This window comes from Zonotrichia leucophrys, chromosome Z (genome assembly GCF_028769735.1).
Source record: "Zonotrichia leucophrys gambelii isolate GWCS_2022_RI chromosome Z, RI_Zleu_2.0, whole genome shotgun sequence".
NCBI classification, from domain to species: domain Eukaryota; kingdom Metazoa; phylum Chordata; class Aves; order Passeriformes; family Passerellidae; genus Zonotrichia; species Zonotrichia leucophrys.
The window spans coordinates 13,331,011-13,355,386 of NC_088200.1; the positions used below are offsets into that span (position 1 = coordinate 13,331,011).

Sequence of the window (24,376 nt, forward strand, 5' to 3'; positions counted from 1 at the left end):
GAGCATGCCAACAGAGTGCAGGGCTTAGAGCTCACCATATTGTGGTGCTATGACACGAAGCATTTAGTTTTCTGAGGACTGTGTAGACAGTTCAAAATTGGTGTAGTAGCTGAGATCTAGTATATAAGACATCCTCATATAGGGGTGCTACTTTTCTGTGAGTGCTTTATCTGGGGTCCACTAGGATAAATTAAGGTAAATTTCCCCAGCATTTTCTTTGGCCTTTTCATGCCATTACTGCAGTGGATCAGCTCTGAAAAGTGGGGAAAAAAAATCAAAACTAAAAACAAGAGGACATGGCAGGATAAGGAAAGGGAAAATTAAAGTGTTCTTATTTCTTTATGTGTCTCATATCTCCACAAAAAGCATGCAGAACCAGGCTAGAATTGACCAAAACTTGCATTCAGATCCATAAGCTGATTTTCACTGTGAAATTTGATACACAAAAATCAGCATGACTTTGGAAGTGGAGAATGGATATTTGTGCTTAAAATAAAACCTTAGCAACATCAACTTCATCCTAGAGCAGTTCTTCCTGCTGCAGCCATGAATTCAGCTGTGATGTAGTGCATGCAGCCTGGGATCTCTCAAAGGTCTTGTTCAGAGGAAAGAAACTATGAGAAGATAAAGAAAAGATGATTCTTCTTTCAGTAAGTGCTCATAATTTTCTGCCAGCCCCTGTTAATATATCCAAGCCTTGATTTATATGTCTTAAAAATACTGAGCAACTCCCAAAGCAGGCTGTGTCCCTGGAGAGAACTAGATGGGTTAAGGTTAAAATTCCTTGGCAATATTCAACCCTTTTAGGGAAAGAAAAGCAGGGTAGCAAGACAGAATGAGGAGATGAACAGCAACAGACAGACTGACTGACTCCTTTGGTTTCCAAATTGAAAATGCTAGAAGTGCATTTTCCCTGGTAATTGCTGTATATCTGAGTATTTTATCTAACATGAAGGTAAGAAAATTGCTTACTTAATTTGTACTGATGAAGTGAATATGAAAAGTACAATGAAATATTAATTTATATGGAGCTGAAAAAGTTAGCTGAAAAAGTAATTGGACAGCATTGCAAGAAAGAAGAAAATTTAAAATCAAGCTTGCACAACAAAGCTGAAAAATTGTGTGATATTTTCCTTTTAAGCTGACTAGTGTATAGATTGCAGAAACCTTGAACAACTGCATGACCTAAAAAAGGAAGGAAAAAGTAGAAAAGCAAAGCAAATTTGCTTTTACTTCCTTATTTTTTTTCAGGTGCTGAGGATTTTTCTGTTCCTGGAAGTTTCAGGCTTCTTTCCTATTCTTTCCAGGTGAATATTTGTTTAATAAAATACATGCTGAAAGTTAAGCATACATAATTGTGGTGTGTGATGTGAGGCAGTGTTTCAAGGAGTCATCAGCTATATTTCCTGGGAGAAATTCACACTGTTTGGTGTCAGCTCTGGTGCTGCCACCAGTGACAACAACAGTGAGGCATTATGGTGTCCTTTAACTTCTACCCAGAGGAGTCAGCCATCCTTGGGGAGAAGGGTACACGGTGGTGGTGTGAGGGACAGCAACCCATGCCTGTGGAACACAGCACAGCTTACCCCAGGCCAGCCCCATCCCAGGGACAGGTTGCTCCCCCAAAACCTCCCATGGGAACTGGCAGTTTGTTTTGTTTCTGATCTTTAGGCTAGGTGAATGTGTCTAGTTTCTTCTTTCCAATAGCCAGAAAGGCCAGGCTGGGATTGATTTAATTCTTACACATGAAAAGCAAAGCCAAGGGGTTTTATACATAGCCCTAATTATTATTGAAGGTTTGCTTTGCCTTTTAGGAAAGTTTTGCACTCATGCTTATGGATGGAAATCCCTGATGATTTTCCTCTCTTTTCTTTTGTTTGTTGGTTTGTTTTTTGGTTTTTGGGTTTTTTTCTTTTTTGGGGGGGGTGTTGTTGTTTGGTTTTTCTTTTGTTGTGTTTTGTTTGGTTTTTGTTTGGTTTTTGTTTGTTTGTTTTTTAATGCAAAAACCAATACCGGAACAGCCCTTCTCCCGTCCATTGCCGCTGGAATTCTTTTGGCCCTTGGTCCGAGTGCAATGGCTGTACTCAAAAACAGGTATAGATGGACATATTTTTTCTGTATTCAGAACCTCATTAGCATATACTTTTCAATTAAGAAGCCACTCTAACATTAAACTCCCAGATCAGATTCTCAGACAAAATCCCCAGCACAACAAGAAGCTGAAGAGCAAAGAACTAAGATAAATCTTCCAGTCTGTCCCAATATGTTTTCTATCAAAGCTATGATGTTCATGTTGTAAAATAATTTGTGCTCTTTTTATTTTGGTGATAGTTTCAAAAAGCTCAGCTGAGCTGTCAGTAAACACAGATATTCCTCCACTGAGGGTTTGTACCAATTCCACTAATTTTTCATTAGTGGCATCATGCCAAGGGAAGAAAACTTGGTTGCAAAGTGTTACTACCTTCAATGAAAATAAGTTGATGATTTTTCTACTGCAACTCTATAGATGTACAAGACACTTGCCTTTGATTTTTCTTCTCATTTACTTTGATGTTGCACCAATTAAGGGAGGATTAGTCAAAATTAAAGATGTGCGATGAGACAATACTTACTTTTTTTAGAAACAAAAACTAGCCCACTGGATGTAAGATTTTATCATCTTGCTTAATGATGCTGTTTACCTTGAAGAACATCAAGAAATTCATATCAGGCATGGTTATTCCTATTAAAAAATTTTTTAAAACCCACCTAAATTTCTTAGCAGCTTTCTCGTGACTTCAGTTACATATTAGATTTTTGATTAAACCATGCACCAGGCTAAAGATATTAGAGAGAGAAGTGTTGTCTTTCTATTAACTTGAGAGTTTGCTACCATATGGTGGTAATACCAGGTGTGTCTGTTCTCAGAAAAAATAGTGAATGTCTAGAGTAGTGGCAGTGTCTTCACAGTAGCAAACTATTCTGGCTTTTCATTTTTATTTCTAAGATATCCTTTGATTTGCATTCAGATTAGGAGACGGACAGTGGCAGTTTATGGGCAATATGGGGGAAACCCCTGTTCTGGGCATTCCTTTGAAACAAGACCATGCACCCCCACAAGAGGATGCCCAACAGAAGATGGCTGTGGTGATCGGTTCAGGTGTTTCTCAGGTACCATCCAAGATAATTTTTAATATTTTCTACTTATGAAGTTAAGAAAATAACCTTGCTATCTTTCACGTTCAGTAAATGGGTAATGTATTTGCAGTGTTCTTGATCTACAGATGAATTTGACTTAGGTGAATGTTTCCTTTGTTTCCAGCCTCGACTATGCAGGCTTTTACTTTAATCTGGAGTATTGCAGAGCATCGAAGATAATATGCTGTAGCCCTGGTACCCTCTCTAACTCATTCTGCCTTACTTGTTTGCCCCAGAGAACAGGTTTTTTTCATTATACAGAGGTAGTTAAGGAATGCAACCTTACATTGATGTGTTGCTGCTGTTCTAGGCTATTTCCAAATATGAAATTACCTGGATCATGAAAACTAATGCTCCATAAAATGTATCCTAGCATCTCCCATTACCTTCACAGAGGAGCTAGATATTTATCAGAGAGGACTATGATAAGCAGGTTTTGGTGCTACTAGAGAGACAATCACAGTTAATCACCAAAGGGATTTGGGTCAAAGGGTGAGAGCTTAGGAAGCAGATCTAGAAGTCAACTGTTTCACTGATATATCATCAGCCTTGAATAGCTATGGCTCTCTCGAGTGTGCTATGCACTATTTCTTTATGTCTACATTTAATGTTCATAAGCCCTCATGGGCACGGTCTATTCATCATGGGAGTGAATATGCTAATTAATGTAGTAGATTAGTTGGACTTCTGCTTTCATTTTAGGTGATCTATTTTTAAACTAACAAATACTTCTTTTTTCCATGCACGTTTGTCCTGATTTAGGTCAGTGCATTAGCAGATCCCTAGTGTGCAATGGTGATCAGGACTGTGAGGATGATGGTGCAGATGAAGATAGATGTGAAGAGAGGAAAACTGTATGTGATATTGACAAAACACCTCTGAATTCAGAACTTACAGGAGCAGGGTAATGTTCTGTGCCAGACTCAGTAGTACTGGTTCCAAATGCACTTACATTTTGATGTATTTGCAAGCTCTGGGTGTACAGATAGATTTTCTGGGCTTATGGTAAAATATCTTATATGCAAAAGTGTTCAGTACAACTGCTTCCACCATGCCAGCGGTTCAGTGCAGGATGTACAAGTCCTTTGACCTGAAGCATTGAATAAAGCTTTTAGTGTTTTGTTCCTGCCATTGAAAGACAGCTACTAAGATATTAAATCAAATTTCAACAAATAGCACAAGATCTTCAGCGTGGAAAAAATGAGCCAGCAAGCAATGTTTATTCTTTTTGTTCATTGCTGTCGAATTTAGCACTCTAGATTCAAATGGATTTCTAATCTGCAACCTGTCAAAACAATTGTTTTAAGTTTCTTTGGTGTTGATTTATTACTTGTTATGCTACACCTCAGGTATGATAACCCTCCCTCTCTCCAGCTCCCTTTTGGAATGGATGCCCTGTATTCCTGTGTTGCAGTAATTGTTCAAACAATAAAACTTAAAATCAGTTGAGATAGATATAACTGTCTTAATCTATAGAGATAATAATGTGTTAATTTTTGCTGACAAATCAAGACCAACATTTCCCTTTCAATGCTGTAACATGCTATGCATACTGCAGTTCTGCATGTATAAAAGTCTATCAGGTGATAACCCGGTGGTTAAATCAGCCTGTGATCATGACTTGCAGATACAGCACTCAGTTATAATTGCTCTGTAATTTTTGTCTCTGTCTTAATGACGTATTTTTTCTTCTTATAGCTTTGATATTATTACTGGTGAGACTAAGGGAAGAGTCATTCATACAAAAAGCTTTGGAGGGCAATGCAGAAAGGTCTTCAGTGGTGATAGGAGAGAATACTACAGGCTGAGTGAAAGTGTTCTTGCTTATAATTTTCAGGTATGTTTCCATTAAGAATAACTTTGTTTTTACCGTCAGGATTAAAACTGGGAGAATGATGCAAATCTTGCAGGGGCCTTTGGCAGGTACGCTTCCCTAAACACAGCTCACTAACACCTGTATCCTCTCTGCAGCTGCTTATTATTTTGAAATATAAATTGGTGTGTATCTTACTAAAATAAAAGGGAAAAAAAGAGATTAATTTCTTAGATGTGATTTCTAAATCTTTCACAGTTTGAATGCAAAGCTAATCTCCTTAGCATAAGCTGTGACCTGAATCACCTTCAGAAATTCTTTTTGGAGGTGAAATAATACAGGGCTTTGGCATGCTTTGTGTAGATCTTCCAGAAATGTTTTGGTTTTTGTTTGAAGTCAGTCTCAGTGATTTTGTTTGCCTCACATTTATCAGAAGCATGCCAAACAATCCATACTGCATTTACTGCATAGCATAAATACTTGAGATTATATATATACATATGAATGGATTTCCATGCTTTTCCAATAGTGTGCAGTACTTTTTATGAAATCTAAAATGGATTCAGTCTGAAAAACACATCAGCTTATTTTGTATCAGAAAAATATTTTGCTCTATTCTATATGTTATAGTTTTTAAATCCTACATTAAGTTCTTCATGCAGATGTCTGTCTTTCACCTTCTAGGTTAAAGTTCAAAATGATTTTAGTTATGAGTTTTTCAACAGCACCTGGTCTTACATGAAACACATAGAGAAGTATGAAAATTCAAACAAATACAAGCAGACAGAGAATAAAAATCTGCAAAAGGTATGTATAACTTGTCACTGTAGGTTAGTACTTTGCATAAATATTTTCATTGTTTTACACGTGTTTTTGTAGTAAGATGAAAATGCTTGTTTTATAAAGACATTTTGTTACAAAGTGCATGACAGTAAATATCCCATAAAACCTTTAAAAAGAGATCACTGGTTTGCTTATCAATCCAGAGGGAGCTGGCTGCTATCTCTACTTCCTCCCAATTACCTATTTAGTAGTAATATATTTATTTATTTACTATCTGTTTTTCTTCCTATTTAAGGAAGAAATCAGTGGCTTCTTCTCATAATTGATTTATCTTTTTGGTTTTTTCATGTGGTTCATTGTCCCCTTTTTTCGGCTACATCTTGGTCAGTATAGTGGAGCAAAAAGATTGAAATACTTCTGTGGTTAAAATTAACTTATAATGCATTTTCCATTAGCAGAACTCCATTAAGAGAGAAATCTGGTGTCTTTAACAGCCAGAAGGTCACAGTGCTTATGCCTTTAACTTATTTTAAAAGAAGCATTAGGTAAATAATTTGAGAGTAATTTTCAGTTATGAAGTACAACCTCTGTTTTAGAGAAAATAAAATCAAGTAACAAATGTGTGCAGTTTAGAGCCCCCAAGCAGACACTTACAATGACATATTTTGAGACTCAGCATAACCCAGTTCAAAAGCAACTTTGAGAATCTAAAGTTAACAGTATTGTACAGGCATATTGGATTTTATAATTAAGCAGCATCCTCGAAATGGCCAGAGCATCTTACAACAAACGCCTTACCTAGTCAAAACAGGGTGCAAAGAACAACTGCACTGCCTGTGGTTTGCTTTCAGACAAAGCTTGTTAACCTTCTTCTGCCAGGCTTCTGAAAGCCTTCTGGAAGCCACCATTATCTTTGAAGAGTGAGATCTCACTTGTCCTTATGCTAGTTTTCAAGTACACAGGAGGAAAAGAAAGATGTTGCAGCAATTATAAATAAAGGTGCAACCATATTTCAGGACTTCAGGGTGTTCTTTTTGCATTTACTGTGTTGCTTAGGCATATCTATAAAGCTGTTGGTTAGTTGCCAATAGAAAGTGTGTGCCATCTGGCTATTAGGAGCCACTCTGATAGTCACATGGAGCATGACTGATGGCTTTTCCTTCCCCCAGAGTAAGCAGCTGATGGTTGTTGAGAACAGTGTGGAAGTTGCTCAGTTTATTAACAACCGCCCAGACTTTCTCACTCTTGCGGAGCCCTTCTGGAAGGAACTGTTCAACCTTCCAGTCGTCTACGAGTACAGCATCTACAGAAAACTTATTGAACATTTTGGGACACACTTCTTACACTCTGGGTCTCTAGGAGGACACTACAAAGTTATTTTTTATATGGATACTGACAAAATGAAATCAGAAGGTAGAGTACTAGAGTGTTTGTTGCAGAAAGCAAAGTCAATAATCAAGAATAAAAATTTATATGTATGTTTTTCCAGTTAATGTCTAAAATCACGTAACAGACTTCTACTACATTCTGCAGAAAGTTACTACATTCTCTTCATTGTCAAAAGAAAGAAGACTAAAAATCTGCTCAAATTATAACATTTAATTCTAGATCCATGTTTGTGACCTGCAGTGCGCTGGGTATATGTATAAAAAATCATAGTCAGTTTAAGACCTCCTCAGGCTGAACTTGAATATAAATCTCAAACAATGTTGAAGTTTAAAGGTTACATGGAGATCAAGGTGGAGTACTACAGTTTTGTGTAGAGCAGAAAAAATTAGAGTAAACACCAAAATGGCACCTATAATGGTAATCAGTTGGAGCTGAGGTGAGAAAATAAATGAGAGTGTAAACTATTCCCAGATACACCTCACACCTCTGAACATTCATCCCTAAGCTTTAGCAGTGTATGGATCCTCCTTCAGCACACGAAAACTAATTAGTTACCTGCTAGTTTAAGTGTAGTAAACTAGGAGGTAACTAACTAGCATTTGTGTTAGAGGGAAGATCCACACAGTGCTAAAGCTTATGGATGATAAGCTTTATGATCTCTCATAAAGAGAGATCATGACCTCTCTAGCCAGTGGAAAACTTGGAAATGAATCCAACACATTTTCTGTGTACAGTATTGTTAATGGATGGATTATCTGCAGGTGTCAGCATAACAGACTTGTACAAGTGTACCTCATCAGGCTGGAATGCACTCATTGTGAAAAAGAAGAAGACAGAATGCACCAAACTGGATGAACTGCTACGGACTTCTTCAGGTAAATGTTCAGTGGTGACTCACACAGTTGTCATGTATCCATCTCTCATCTCGTCCTAAATTGCTGTCAAAATGAGGAGCAGGTGTTGATAACTTTGATGAATTCTGTCCTAATATGCTAACCCAGACATCAAGTGTCTGGTTTAAAAGGCTCTCTGGCACTTGTCAATTATTGCTAATGCTTTCCCAGAAAATAGCACTTTTCTGAATACCCAAAGTTAGAGCTGCCAAGACACCTGGAAAAACAGATACCACCTATATACGATCATTGTAGGCACAGGTGGTTGAATTGCACCAGTGAGTCCTTTCACTACTTGCTAGCAGAGTTTTTGTGTGCATTGTTTCTATTTCCATTTGTAAACATAGCAACGCCTACATTTTATCTATTTCCCGTCCTGAATCTGCAGGAAGGACTGGCAATAAAATTAAAGGAGACCCTTACATAGAAGGAGGAAGCCCAGGTGCTGTTGCTGGCCTTAGTTATCTAGACCTGGGCAATCCTGCTGGGAACAGTCGGATGTACACCTTGTGGGCTGCATCAGTGACAGACTATCCCAGAGTAATTAAAAAAAAGGTAAGGCTATTTTCCTGAAGCAGAGGTGAGTAGATGGGATCACCTCAAGGGGAGAAATTAGTAAGCTACAGTTGGTGATTAATCATGCCATGGTCTACACTCATTTTGTTTTCAGATCACTTTGTAAAACAAGGAAAGTGCTCGGGATGAAAATGCTGTGAAGCTAATATGATCAGGTGCATGACAAATTGACCTTTGGCAGGTCAATACCTGTCTTCAGTGACTTAAATGGAGTTCTAATTAGGAATAGAGAGTCATGTTTGTGTTGAAGAAAGACCCAATTGGAGATAGCCCCTTTCCCAAAATGCATATGGGCATGTCTGTGTTGCTTCCACTTCACTTGCCGACTTCTGCATATTTCTTTTACTTCTCCTCCTTCACTTTGAATCCAGAAGTTTAGCATAACTGGAGATTCTCCAAGTCAGACACTTCAGAGCTGGGCATGGCCCTATTCACTGTTACCTTGTCTATGTCCCTTTTGGGGAACACCTACATATTCAAGAATGGTATGAGCCCCAAATATTTCTATTGGGAAGTTTTAGCTAGATGTAAAAGCATATAATATCATAAAGTAATCAATTCAAAGGCAAAATAGTTTCAATTTCTGTTACCTTTGATTACTGGCCAATGAAATGCCATAGTGGGCTCTTTAAATGTGTTTGTTTTTTATGCTGGGAACATCTGGGAGAATTCAAGAATTCAAGTTCATTGATGGTCTGTGTTGTACTTTTATGTGAGCTGCATCCTCATAGCTCAGATATGTTTAAACATGACTGACATACCAGTAGCTTTAAAGGATGCTTTTAAGCAGGACTGGCTTTTCCTAAAAAGGCTAATATTAAATACTCAAATAAGATTTTAGCTAATTAGCAAATTAGAGCATCTAATGTACTAACTCCCATGTGCAGAAGCAAATGTCACAAAATATTTTGCATGATGAAATGTGCTTATAAACTCTTATATTACAGTAATAACGATTTAATATGAATGTTTTCCTACTGTGTGTAGCTAACACCATTATATGAGCTGGTAAAGGAAGTGCCCTGCTCCTCAGTCAAAAAACACTACTTAAAACAAGCCATTGAAGAATATATGGCTGAAAATGATCCCTGCAAATGTCAGCCTTGCCAGAATGGTGGTGAGGCGGCCGTGGAAGGAACACAGTGTGTGTGTTACTGCAAGCCTTACACCTTTGGAGTGGCTTGTGAGCTGGGAACCCTCGTGCAAGATCAGCCAGGTCAGCACTCTTTAGACCCATGAGAATTCAGAAGTGGCACAATATGCTCTGCTGCTCCCAGAGTCTGTCTGTCACACTGCGCACCCCTGCAGTGGCTGCTGGGGTGAGACATCACTGCAAACAAACAGCATGGGGAGGGTCGTGCCAAGCCTGAGTCTTTGTTTAGCAGGTCCAAACAGTCCTCAGCCAAGAGCTGGTTTGTTATTAGTGTTAAATACAGTGGACAATACTAACTGCTCAATGCAACCCCCTATAAGTAAGTACATGTCCTAAATTAATTATCAATGACTTAAAAAAAATTCCTTTTTAATTTTATACTTAGTAGTAGCTGGTAGCTATTTTTATTTTCTGTCAGGCACTGATAACACGTAGCCTCTGTGGAATAATACCTATGTCAAAGCTGGGTAAAGATGGAAAATTGGATTATTACAATCTGGAATTTTCTGTAAGGGCACAGTTGGAGCCACCACTAGCTTTGAGTAGTGTGTGCCTTTAAAACCTCTCAGAGAGAATGCTTTAATGAGAGAGTGGTTTAAAGAGAGTGGTTTTCACATTAAACCAAACATTGCCACAGGCGTTGTTGATGGACACTGGAGCTGCTGGTCCTCTTGGAGTCCTTGTTCAGGGGGAAGGAAATCAAGGAGTAGAACCTGCAACAACCCCTCCCCACGTGGTGGTGGGAAGGCCTGCCTGGGAGAGCAGCATGAAAGCAAAGCGTGTGAAGATGAAGAGTTGCAGCATCTTCGGTAAGTAATAAAAAATACTTGGAGATAACTGCTGAAAGATTTAAAAATTTGTTTCAGAGGGGTGCATAAACTATTGAATTCAAGGAGATCATGTACTGAGCTTTAACATTTAAGTTGAAAGAAAATGAAATTCAGAAGCTGTGAATGTCATAGAAGATAAGGCTAGAAAATGGGGTAAGAGCCAGTAAACTTGACAGCATTCTATTTACCACTCTCTTGGATAGCCTGGCAGTGCCTGATTTCAATATAATCATGATGTAAATGTACACATAATAGTCTTGAAAATGGGCTTCACTGAGGAGTGTAGCATTTTGAAAGGAAAGAAAACTAAATTCAACTAAACTGTACTTTTGTTTGCTTCACAGCTTGATTGAACCACACTGTTTTGATTTATCCATAAATCCTACAGAATTTTGTTCACCTCCTCCTCTCTTAGAAAATGGATTTGTTCAAGTGAGTTATTTCTATTGCTCTGTTATCTGTTCTATCCCTACCAGCAATGTCTTTTCTACAGTTAATATAGATGTTCACTTGCAAATTTGTATTTCTCTTGGCAAGCTTAGTTCTGACCAAGTGAATAGCCACTCTTGCAGCATTTTTCACTCTCTGATGTTTACATGACAGTATCCAAAACTATTCAAACTAAAAGTTAGATAAAACCAAAAATGCCCCACCCTCAAAACCAGAACAAGATCTTTGCTTCTCTGGACCATGATACCTATACAGAAATGTCATCTACTTGTCCTTTATTCCATATATGTAATAAAAATTACTGAGCCACATGTATTACACATAAAATCACAACAAACTAGAGAGAAAAATGCTCAGTCATTCATGAAGTCCATAACAAAATCATAAACAGATTTTAGGAATCTTCCCTCTGTAACTCACTATTCTGCTTTTTCTGGTGAAGACCTGGCAAGGTACTTGGTTCACCATAGCTTAGGCCTATTTTGACAAGGGGGACTAATTCCTCCCTTGGAGAAATGGATTATGCCTTCTTCATGTTATCAGGCTGTCATAAGTCTCTTTGCTCAATAAATAGATAAAAGGATTAGTTCAAAATTCATTAGTTGTCTCTGCACAACTGCAACATACAGCAAGACCCAAAATCTTGCCCTACTTCTTTTGCTAGCAATTTTTTTTTTTTCAATGAATAGTTGTCTCCTACATTGATATTTTTGGTTCACAAACTAAAGGTAAAACCCTGCAATAGTCTCAGTTTTTCGTAAGATCTCTCCTTAGAGGACAGTGTAATATAAAATGAGAAAAAAATTGTATCTTCAAGTCCATGTTGACTTTTAGAAAGCTGATAACATGCCATCCTAAAAATTTGCAAAACCAGCGCGGTCACTATGATCTCCCCCCAGGCCAAGGCTGTTCAAGATCTTATCCTGCCCTGCTAACGTTTGGTAACAGCCATTATTGGAGTTTGTTTATACATCATCAGGAGAGCACTGTTCCATACCCCTTTTGATCACATTTGGTGACTTGATAGCCAGGATTGCCCCCAATATTCCAGACTCTCTCATCACTGCATTGTACAGTAGCAATACTACTTCTCACTGTCCTCAGCTACTGCATTCCAGAATCAAAGAGTGCTGCTGGTAGTTCTTATATTTTATATCCAAAATTTCACCTGTTCATTTTCTTTCAGAATGCTGAAAACTCATACCCAGTTGGGAAAAACATTGTTTATGCATGCAAACATGGATATTCCCTTGTTGGTGATCCTGTTGCTAAGTGTAGCAGTAATTTACAGTGGCAAGTTGGAGAGAGATATTGCCAGGGTATGTCTAACTGATTCTTGTTTTGAACTACAACTCCATTTCTGAATTCCAATGGAACATCTCAAAGCATCTGCTTTCCAGCTACAATGAGGAGAAAAGACACACCTGTATTTCCAATTTCCCTAGACGTAATCAGGTCTAAATTGACTTCTAGTGTGAATCCAGGTATTGTAATGCTGGTTTAGAAACACACCCATAAAATCTAGTTTTAAGGCTATCTCTGTATGTAGCAGGACATGTTCTTCCAGGGTGATATCCCTCTACTAGAAAGCTGTTGCCTAGTGGGAACTGTCAACAGAAACATGGGTCCTAGGAGACCCATGGAGGGAAGGAGGAGAGGGAAGCCCTCATAAAGCTAGGCTGCACCTGCAGGCAGTTGGAGAATATATTGTCTGTGTGTTCCTAGTTTTGCATGTTTGACTGGTGTGATGAGTCAATATTCTGAGAGATACGTTTCTACAGGAAAGTCAGCTTCACCATTCAAATTTTTAATGGAATTTTTGAGAAAATAAAATATGTGACTGCTTTATGCAATCAGCTGATTTTCTGTGGCTGTCTCAAATGCCTCCATCCACAGAAACCACTTGTCTCCTGCCTGAGCTGGAGGGGGGTTTGCAAGGAGAGCCATGGAAACCTGTGTACGAGATTGGTGAGAGAATAATTCTGTCTTGTCCACATGACATGCACTTGGAAGGGGCACGCTCCATTTTGTGTGAGCCCAGTCTCAAGTGGTCTCCTGATGTGAAGACTATCCAGTGCAAGAGACCAGGTAAGCCACTGCAGTCCTCAAGTACAATGCAGGAGTTTCTTTCCTAAGCTTAATGCAGGTTAGACATATAAAGAGCTATTGCTGAGATAGTCATAGAGAAGCCATACTTACATTACCAGCAAGAAGCACAGAAAGCATGGGAGTGTGTTTTCTGTGGTCTGTTCAAAAAAGATGCCTGAAGGCATTTCATTGAAGTTTCGTTAAGGCTTTTTGCTTCCCACTCCTCTATTGCTATCTAGTGTTATCGCTAACTGTTTTAAGAGATTGTCTGGGATTTATGCTGTCTATTCCGCCACCCAAATATATTTCACTTTTCACACATTGTGTAACACTCCCACCATATGAACTACATCTTAGAGTTTTTCTATCTGGAAGCTGTTCAGTGCACCAGAGCCTCTTGTGAAAGAGGATGACAGGGCTGGGTGACTGCTTTTGCTGATCTGGCACTCAGACAGCTGATACAAAGGAACTGGAAGCAATGGGAAAATGCTGCTTTAAGTTCATGCTGTCTAAGCTCTAGTTTGATATGGGCAGGTAGTGGCAGAAAGGGAAATAGGTTATAGCTTCAAGCAGCTATAAAATATCTTTTCCAGCTGTGGAAGACAGACAAAAATTTCTCTTGAGCACTGTTGTGATGCTGATCAGTGACACAGAGGCACCCAAGCAGCTTGTGCTTCTAGCATACCACATCTTCACCTGAGGCCCTACATATTCACCTGGGGAGACCCTTGACGGGACTACAGGCACTGCTGCAGCAGACTAGGCACATCTACATTTTTTTCTGTCCTCTCCTTATCAGCCAATGCTGTTGACATTGCCTCAGTTGCAAAAAAGGAAGGTGACAGTCAGGCTTAGACTTCAAAAGGCAGCAGTCCTGTGAGATTCCTGGTGTAAGTCATTTGCTGTCATAAACACATCGACAGAAGGGTAGTGATTTCTGAAGGAATGGCATAGCTGTACATAAATGACTTGCTGCTGCTAAACCGCCAGAGCACCAGTGCTGTTACCGGTTACTTAGGCTTACCCTCAGTGACTGATTTTCATTTGGTTTTTGGTTTTTTGCTAACATCAGGTTATCAAATTCCAGCAATAACTGGAAAGTTTCAAATGCTTCCATCAGAAAGAAAAACAGCTTCTGCTTGGCTGTAGGGAAGCACTGTATTAGTTAAATAAATAAATAAATAAAGAATAAATAAAATAAATAGAGAACAGCAATTGGATTAATAACAGTTAAAAACTCAAGGAGTATGAGATAAGAAGGGTAAAAATTATGAAGATAAGTACTCATAGACACAATGGCGTACATATGTTTGGATGGTAGTGCTTAGTCACTATGCAACCAACTGCCCAGGGGATAAAGAAAATGCAGTGATTTTTGGTGAAAATTTCCCCTCTGCAGGAAGGGTTATGCTTGCTGTCTGTATCATAATGCACTGAAATTCTTACTTTTTCTTTTTTTTTTTTTTCTTTTCCTCTGATAATTTTTCTGTTTTGCTTAGCAAGTCTTAATCTCTAAAGGAGCTATTTTTTTAGGAAAGGAAATCTGTAGTACTAAATTTTCATGTTAGCAGACACACAATCTGAAAAAAAATCAGGATAAAACCTCCTTGGAAGCTGTGTGGATATGGATTTAGCAAAGTCTTGCTGTTAACATGCTACAGAAACCTACAAAGAAATGTTTAGCAAAATTTGGAGTACAACTCTCTACTTAAAGAATGGTACACCTGTGATCATGAAAATTTCACAGTAATTTCTATTATTTTTATTTTTAAAACAAACTGAGGACTGATGATGGAACTTGTAATTTTGATTACCATCAGTGTATAAAGGTATTTGGGTTCACATAGGGTTTTGGATCCTTAGCTTTTCTAGTGAAGTCAATAATTCTGAAACCCAATGACAAAACTGTTCCCAGCTATGATTCAGCAGTCCTAAATTTAGTAGAAACAAATAACTGCTGCAGAAATGAGATTAATGTTTAAGTTTTAGTATAATACCTGTCTCTTTCCATCTGGCTGGTGACCCACGGATAAATTACTGAACAGTAAATTTGCAAAGTGTATCATATCTTTTCAATATTGTTGATTACTTCCCTGTAGTAGATAGTTTTAATGACCATGTAGGATGTGACTTTATGTCATGACTATATAATTCAGTGCCTTTTAAACTCAGCTAATAATTTCACAGCTGATCTTGTTTTTCTGACCCTTTATATCTGTGTGTTCTTCTACTTCAGTGACCAGTGTGAAAACAGAGGTGACAGAGCCTAAATGTCAGCCATGGGAGAAAGTACATCAGTCACAATGTGTGTGCAAAATGCCCTATGAGTGTGGGTAAGTTCAGGCTCCATTTGGCTATTAGATTCTCACTTCATTCAAGACCAATTATATTTCTTAAGTTTTCAGTCTATGATAGAGGAGAAAACTTTACTTACATGAGGAAGAGACATACTTGGTTTGCTTTACACCTCAATCAATATCCTCTTCATCACTTACCTGCCTTGTCAGAACTGTCAGTGGGTTTTAGCAGTGCTAAAATTTGGTTGGATGACAGAAAGTGAAGGCATAATTTTGCTTGATCTGTGAAGCAGATGAAAAAAGATAAAATTATATTTTCAAGATTTAGAAGATTAAGGAAAAGTTACAACAGAGGCCCTTAGGACACAAACCATCAAAGCAATAAACTAGTGAAATAAAGCATATTTATTTTCACTGCTGAGAGACTAGGGGGTTATGAAAGACACAATAATCTAATTCATCTCACATTTACACAGCAGTTTGCACAGACCAGTCATGTCACTTTTCCTGACTTTATAACTTGCAGATTAGAGTTTGCTGTTTCCTGTTTAATCTAAGCCTATATTCTGCAATAAGCAATGCAGAAGAAATAATGTAAGGGAATTAGTAAGTCTCTCAATTCTTTGAGAGACACAAAAGGAAGAGAACAAAAATGGAGGAATAACAAGAAGACACCTGAGACCAAATAATGCTGATGAACAGATGAGCCAATGAGTTCAGCACTCCAGCATCTGGGCTGGTTTGCATAGACTGGATGATGTTTCCTATCAAGTCACTCCTATAAAGTGGGTGTGGGCTCTAGATATGAAATCTGGCCAGATTTATGTGACTGAGTTGAGTAGTTTGGAAGCTTCAGGATAACACACCAAATATGTGTTACCCATAAGTAATAAGAGGAAGAAACTGTGAAAATGTTTCAAGTGATTTCAAGGTAGAGCTTTCAGTGGAGCATGGGTACTTCCCATCAGGCACATAGACCAAGAGTGCTCTCCATGATGATTCTGATTTTAAGAGAAGATTAGCACTCTGAACATCTCAAAATTAAAATTGGTGAGCTTAGTTCGGATGCAGGTGCACTGCATAGTTCCCTAGGGTCAGAGGCCATTGACCTGTGTGCAAAGGTAAGTGCCAGGTTTGTAATAACTCTGCAATCTAATGCTATTCCTCTGCTTAAACACCTAAATGCTTCAAGTAATCTGGTCCTGCTCTTTTCTCTCAACAGTTATTTAAAAGAATCAGCAACTCCTTTTCTGGTTTATGTATGTGTTGAGGTCAGTTACACAGAATACAGGGGAGTCAGAGCTAGGGAAGGCCCTGGGCAGAGTCACAATAACCTTGGTGGTTTAAATGAATTACATTTGGCTACGCACTGAAGTTTCATTTGTAATTAATCTACTACTTGTCTATTTCCATTTTTTAATAATTGTGTTTAAAATGGCAAGAATATAGATAACAGTCATTTTTGTTACCTCATGCCCTCTTTTCACTGTCTTGAAATAATGCATCTGATGATGGAGGGATAAATCATCAGCTGTCAAAGCAGACTAATCTTCCAGCCTGTTATAAGGCTGTAGGAGTACAGCATGTAAGCAGATCTTGGTCCAATCTTTCCTCAGAGAGCAGAATTAACTTGCTTTGTTTTGGCAGTGACTTTCAGCAGTAGCCTCTTCTCTGAGGAGTGTTTGGAGCAAGAAGAGTTCATGTGGTAATTCAGGAACACCACAGTTCCAGACCTCTCCTCCATCCCTTCACTTTCCAAGAGACTAGCTACAGAGACTGCCCATAACAGCACAAAAACCCTAGAACAGGCTGGTGATTTGTCCCTCTTGGTGGGGAGCCTTAGGCTACATCTGTCCTCATCAGTGAGAGCAAGGCAATGATCCCTAGGCACCAGAGCAGCTAAATTGGTATAGCAATTCTTGGTAGACCTTTGACAAGAGCTAGTTCCTGTATAATTCCCAGGAACAGCTCAGGAGTGACCAGGATGAGAGACCTTTCCAGTTCTGATGTAGTCCCCATCCTCTGGGGCAAAGAGGGACAACAGCTACTCTTTGTAAATTGTCCCTAACACATGGAAGGAACCAGACCATGGTGTGTTAATACAGGCAGAACCTCAGTCTGCAGTAGCTGAGACCTATCTGCACAGTGAAACAGGAGATTTGATAATTTTGAAGTACTATCCTCTCTTTTTTTCTTCAAATTTGTTTGCAAAACATCTATGTCTCTTCTGTGTTACATTAAAACTTCTCATCTCAAATGTAATTCCAGGAAGTTAAAATCATTCCCAGCATGATGAATTTTTCACCAAAAGTTTCCTACCTCTTATTGCAGGTGAAAGGTAGTAAAGGTAATTAGGGACTTAACAGATATTATTTAATTTCTCACAATATGTGTTTTAGTAAAATATTGTTCTTATCCTTAACCTTATTTTTTCAGGTAAAAATTATTGAATTTCTCACATTCACTTTACACAAGGATTATTCCTTGCCTCTAAAAAATTTTTATTGCAATGATGTGATATTCTCAGCCTTGGGAAATATCCTTTCTCAGCAATGAGTGCAAATTATTAATTTCTCTTATGAGTGAAGATTCTCCATCCTTTGTCGTATGCATCTTAACATGTTGATTTCCACTTTCTTCTGCCTGCACAGCTGCAGTAAATATGTAAATCACTCTCAAGACAGTATGAGGCATTGAACTCTAGTGAGAGTTTGGCAACATGGTCCCTGAACTCCTGGATTCAAACTTTGGCAGCTGGTTAAATCATCTCCGGTTCCTCTTTTGGGTGTTTCTAAAGTGGTGCAAAGCAGACAGATTAATGCAGATGTCTGATATTAATTAAACTGCCTTCTCTGCAAGATTTTGATCTTAAGACTCAGATATTAAGATTTATCACTTAGGCAAGTGAAAAAGACATCTGAACAATTTTAAATATAATAAAAAATTTAATTACAGATTAAATACAATTGCTTCCCCTGGAACTCACTTTGTTCTTTAAGATGATATATAAACAGGGATTTTTACTTCTGTCTGTAAAGAAAACTCTCACATAAAAATCAGGGCCCCACTATCTTAGAGATTGTGCTGCCAGATGACCAAAGAGTACAATGCATACAAGTGCACCTGTTTCCTTTATCAGGTGCCTCCTGCTGTATATCCCTTGGTCTGTTCTCTTGTGCCTCAAAATAAGAGGGTTAACCTCATTCTTTCTATTAAAAAAAGAGGATTAAGGAAAATTCATGCAACAAACTTCACTAGGGATTTAGTAGTTGTCATTTTGACCCAGCGCAGCAGTTAAGGGACCTCAGCCTGTGTTTGAGGATGCTAACCTAAGTGGAAGATATAATACAGTTCATAAAAATATTTGGTCACAGGTAGATGCACCAAACTTTTCAGACTCAGCTAATGTACTCCATGCTATTTTTAAATACCTTAAAGATGCACTATGCCACAGGTATTTTAATTTTTTTTGTAAATCTAGCTCTTTTACAAGGCTTCAAATTAATCTTTTTAAGAACAATTCCCAAAGCTTGGAGAAGGCTCTTTACCTTAGTGCCTTACTTATAGATCAAAACCCACTTCCTAATTCACAGGAAAAAAAAAAAAAAGAAGAAAGAAAAAAGGAAAAGAAAAAGAAAAGTTATCTTAATTCCTGACCATTAAGTCAGCAAGGTTTGAGTTCTGGGATTCTTACTAGGCTTTTCTCTTCCCTCCTTCTACAGGCATTCCCCTTCCCTTCAGTGAGCCCCATGAAGCTCATTAGGGCCATTTGCTTGTACCTTATCAGCCTCTTCTCCCCACCAAGCCCCTGTTTAGCTGAGGTTTATGTTCTGAACCGGCCTATTAGACACCAAAGGTTTCAGTGGAAGTGTTTGTGAGCTTAAAATGAGGAGCTGTGCTGAAAATTGGGCTTTGGGTCTGAATTTCAAAGCTCTCCATCCCCTGGGAGCCTATCTCTGCTCTCTGGTACCCTGTGAAGGGTACATCCCTTCCCCATGGCTGTAAAGTGTGTGCAGGAGAGCACAGGCATGCTCTGCTCCAGATGGTCACTTTTTTGTTCATTCCACACAAATACTGCTGATTGCGTTGAGAACAAGTGGAGAAGCTAGGAGTTCGAGATTAAAAGTCAGAAGTAATGGAAAGGGGTTTTTTCCTCCTCTCCTACACTTGGAACATGAAACACAAATAATGACAGCTTCTTGGAATTGAAGTAATGAAAGGGTTTTTTTATTCTCCTCCTACACTTGGAGCATGAAACACAAATGGTGGCAACTTCCTGGAACTGTCCCCAAGCAAACACCATTTAAGATTGCCCAAGAATTGTTATTACCATTTTTAAAAGCTCATTTATGTGGGTGTTAAAACTCTACCTGCATTTCAAGAAATAAGCAATTTTTTGGGTAATTTTTTTTCTTAAGATTTCTGTGGAGATGTATGTGTATTTCCAGAAATATCTTTGGTTTCTGATGGTCGATTATAAGGTATTATTTAGTAAAAGCTGAGTATTTTAAAAGATAACAGAATAAAAATCTTAAAGTATATTTGAACACCTTAAAATTAAGAAATACTTACAAAATATTGTATGTGCATGTTTGTATATGTCATATATATAAGAATATATGTATAAGAAATGCTTTCTGTGTGTGTACTTATGATCATGCATGTGTCATAAATTAGAGAGTAATTGAGATCTGAAATACTTTTAACTAAAGTCTCTCTCTCTGCTGCTGAGGTCAATGGCAAAAAGATGGTAATATCCCTGTCCTTCAGATGGGACAGATCTTGACTCTGCTGAGCATACTGTAGAAAAGGAAAAAGTCTGGACTGTCTGTCTATGTTTTGAGTTCTTTGCTGCACTCTTAGGAGATACTTAAGTGAGCAAAGAAGTTACTACTAGACTCTGAATGTTTTCCAGTCTCTCAGCTGTTTTTAAGTTACCAAGATAAAGCACATTTAAATAGTGCAATTCCTGCTTTTGTTTTCAGTCCTTCTCTGGACACTTGTGCTACTGATCAAAGAACCAAGAGAAACACACCTTTAACTGTTTGCAAGATGCATGCCTTGGAGTGCATGGGCAGAAAATACTCTCTGACTAATGCAGAAAACTGCAAAGTACCCCAGGCAGGTGAAATACCATGTGGATCGTGCCGCTCATGGGAAAAATGTAATGGTAAGAGAACTTAAAAACTGTAAGCAAAATTGTTCATATGCCCAAAAGGATATCTTTATCGCTACTTACTCATTAGTAGTTGGGCAGTTGGTCTGTCCTGGTATGGCATCTGCAGTCCCTCCCAGAAGCACCAGGCACTGCTAAGCTGGCTCAAATCATTAGCCAGGTCTTTGGTATCCAAACATGGCAGGAGTCTCCACCAGGGAAAAAGACCGCTGCAGGATATTGTAAAAATATATTCTATGTACAGGAAAACCTTATTCCTAGTCCCTGTTAAGTGAATCATCATTTTGGTCCACTTTGTCCTCTGGATGAAACCCCTGCCGTACTCTTTTTCACTGTATCTACCTGTTCATATTCCTTAAAACAGCAATTGCAGGAGCCCTAACTGCACACGGGAGTAACTAATCCTCTCCTGAAATTTGCCAAACAGTCTCCCCAGCAGGATCCTGTGGTTAGGAATTAAAAGTCTCATTGTATGGTAGCTGGGAAAGCCAGTTACTGCTGTAGGTTTGTACAGTTTTGTTTACTGTCTGTCCCCAGTTTCTCATATGATGATTAAAGGTGAGGTCTCTTCCCTCAGAGGAAATAGTTCCTGTTTTTTGTAATCAGTCTGCAGTGGAAGTTTTCAAATCCCTGATTTATTTTCCTTGAGTGTTCTACGCTGCATTGCATTTAATGAAGTTTGCCAGGAATGGAAATGTGAACTAATAAATTAGGGTTTTAGAAGTGCCCAAGCTAGAGGCATGGTTATTGTCATAATTTGAAAAGAAAAAGGATTATTAGATAGGAGTTAATCTGTTTTGTCTAGCAGGGTTGAACAGACAAAAATAATAACAACAACAAAGTCAAAACTGTAGCTTCAGCAAAGACAAACACAGGCAAAAAATTGCATACAACACCAACAAAAGGGCACATTTATGAAAAATAAATATCAGGTGGAATCTTCTTACCTGAATGTCACTGATATAGCTACACACATTTATTTTATAGGAGTAGATCCTTTGATCTTCATGAAACTGTCTGTATGAAAATATAGATGCCAGTTGTAAGGGTTTGCATGATCAGCTTGTTAATGTCCAAAGACAGATCTCTCATCTTACAAGTTATCTGAGCTCTAGAGTAGTAGATCCATGGACCAGTTCAAGAAGTAACATCAGAGAAGGCTTTGAGTACAGCATCTGAGATAGCTTGAGTAAGCTTTTCCCACAAGCATGATCAGACTCTCCAAGCAGAGGAAGCCCCAGCAGTGCACAATTCGTTTCCACTTCTGGTTTTTTTCACTGAACCTGAATATCAGCTAATGTTACTGAAAGAATTAGGGAATTAGGTTAAGGAAAGAATGTCAGGAAGCTTTGGGTTGGAAGGGACCAGTAAAGATCCTCTAGTCCAACCCCCTTGCAATCACCCAGGATGTCTTCAACGGGACCAGGTTGCTTAGAGCCCTGTCCAACATGGTCCTGAATGTTTCTGGGATGGGCCTTAGCCATCTCCCTGGCCACATTGATCCTGTGTTTCACCACCTTCATCCTAAAAAATTTCTTCTTCCTATCTAGTCTGAATAATGGTCCCATTTAGATCAAACCCATTATCCCTTGTCCTAGCATTGCAGTCCCTATTAAAATGTCTGTCCCTATCTTTCTTATAAGCCTCCTTTAGGTACTGGAAGGTTTTATAAGGTCTCCCCAAAGCCCTCTCTTCTCCAGGCTGAACAATGGCAAGTCTCTCAGCCAGTCTGCGTAGGAGAGGTGGTCCAGCCCTCTGATGATCTTTGTGTTTGCCTCTGATCCTGTTTCAATAGGTCCATGTCTTTCTTGTGAAAGCTGACCACCCTCCAGAAAATTGCTTTCAGTCTTACAGATTTCCTAGAAATGTTTTAGTCTGGGTTTTTTTTTTTTTTTTTGGTAACCTGGTTGCTATCCTGAGTGTTTTTCCTCTGTGCTTTTGCTTAGTGCCATCCAACACCTGTGTTTGTGATGAAGATGGGCTGTGTGAGGAGGGAGGTGCCCAGGTCTGTGCTGAAGTGAGTGGCTCTGCTGCCCGTCGGACCATGACCGAGTGCGAGGTTGGGCTGCTCAGGTGCCGGGGGGAGACTGTCACCCTTGTCAGCATAAGGCCCTGTGACACGCAGAGTAAATAAGATATGTTACGCTTTATTTTGCTTATTGCTGGAGGGTATGTCAAAATGTGTCAGCTCTTGGTCAGGACATACTTTGAACCTTGCTCTGCCAAATGTAAGCTCTGCTGTGAAATCCATCACAGCTGATGAGACTGTGCATCTGGTCAGCTCTGAATCAAGGCCTGAGGCTCTTTGTTAGACCGAGATGCACTTGCCACGACTGGTCACAGCAGAGCTCTTGCTTAGGCACCAGCCTTTCCACTGGCAGATTTACTTTGTATTTCCATCAGAATTAAAAAGTATTGCTGAAGTGTGATTGCCAAAGTAGCTATTTTAGTGATGGATTGCTATGTCTGACACTGTCAATATGTTTTTCTTAAAGCCACACAAGAATATGGTTGCGATGAGTAGATTTAGATTAGCAAAACATACAGACTAAGCTTTACAGAGTAAGTGGCATGTTCCTTCTCTTTTAATAAAGCAGCTTCTTTCCACCATATGCTACTCAGCTGAGCAAACAATCTGCACAGAACTTGAACATGTTGTTGAGCCTGATGCACTCAAACACCAAAACAATATGCATTAATAGTAAAGCCATATTAAAGTAATGAGAATACATCTATGCTTGAAGATTCTTATACACAGAACCACTTCATGAAAAATCACCATTTCATGTTGTCATTATTAATATTATTATTGTAATGAGCTACACCTGTAAGCACAGGTAACTCAGTTACATTTGTCACATGCATTTTTGTTCGTGCCAAGGCTAGTTTCTTTACAGACACTTGCACAAAGAGGCCTTCTGCCTTAGCAAAACTTTCTCAAAGGCAACTATAAGAGAATCTTTACAGCAATGAAGATGTTCTGCATGCAGTCCCCTCGGAGATACCACTGGATAATCTTCAAAGACTACTCCTGAATAAAAGAAGTCTCCTACACTCTTTTCTTACAGAGCTAAACATTCTGTCTGGCATAGTTGGACCATAACAATTTTGCTTACATATTTCAAGTCCATTCAGCTACCCATGCTAGCAGTCCTATCCCTTCTGACTATTCCTGGATGCAAACAAGGATAAAGGGCTGGATAGCAAGTGGGTGTTCAACCAAGGGCAGTGCTATCAGCATGTATGATATGTATGTACGCTTTCAAAGCAACAGATTTTATTTCTTACTATCAGTAATATAGTAAGATTAAACATCTCTCTTTTTATCATGTTTCTACCAGTAGTTTCCTTGCATAAACCTTACCATCAGCTGGATAAAATTTTGCTTTCTTTAATGCTGTCAATAAAAAGTGAGCCAGAACAGGAGTGGCTTTCCTTGGAGACTCTCTCTTGTGGAACCATCCATGTTGGAGGGGAGGGTTGTCACACACTAACTGAAAGGACCTCCTGGCCTTTATAACCTTTTACAGCTGTCTGGAAAATAATATCAGGTTGTGGGTTTTGGTTATTTTTTCATCTTGAGCAAATAATAAATTTTTGTGAATAGCATACAGATGAAAATTAGTAGAATAAAATCCAAATAAATGTAGTCATCTGTTTTGTCTTTATAATTTGCTCTGGAGTAGTAAGTAATGGTTTGTAGAGCACCCAAATGTTTGCTTACTTGATTACTCTCAAGTCTCTTGTCCAC

General features: G+C 38.7%; 1 protein-coding gene across 2 annotated transcripts; it reads left to right on the forward strand.

Moving 5' to 3' along the window:
* Nucleotides 1-862: 862 nt before the first annotated feature.
* C7 (complement C7) lies at nucleotides 863-24,160 on the forward strand. Of its 2 annotated transcripts, none has more exons than XM_064735722.1 (18): nucleotides 863-955; nucleotides 1,252-1,307; nucleotides 2,022-2,094; nucleotides 3,009-3,150; nucleotides 3,940-4,081; nucleotides 4,876-5,014; nucleotides 5,675-5,797; nucleotides 6,943-7,186; nucleotides 7,924-8,037; nucleotides 8,444-8,610; nucleotides 9,619-9,847; nucleotides 10,422-10,593; nucleotides 10,959-11,046; nucleotides 12,251-12,383; nucleotides 12,961-13,152; nucleotides 15,389-15,485; nucleotides 20,435-20,619; nucleotides 22,572-24,160. In XM_064735722.1, the coding sequence occupies exons 1-18, from the start codon at nucleotides 950-952 to the stop codon at nucleotides 22,757-22,759; spliced, it is 2,490 nt and encodes an 829-aa protein (XP_064591792.1). In that variant the 5' UTR covers nucleotides 863-949; the 3' UTR covers nucleotides 22,760-24,160. The 2 variants fall into 2 exon arrangements, with proteins under 2 accessions (XP_064591792.1, XP_064591793.1); XM_064735723.1 differs by having other exon boundaries at nucleotides 12,961-13,032.
* Nucleotides 24,161-24,376: the final 216 nt, after the last annotated feature.

Coding starts and splice junctions, on each gene's coding strand:
- C7 (XM_064735722.1), top strand. Junction 1,308..2,021: donor TTCTTTCCTATTCTTTCCAG/GTGAATATTTGT, acceptor ATACCGGAACAG/CCCTTCTCCCGTCCATTGCC. Junction 10,594..10,958: donor GAAGAGTTGCAGCATCTTCG/GTAAGTAATAAA, acceptor TTTGCTTCACAG/CTTGATTGAACCACACTGTT.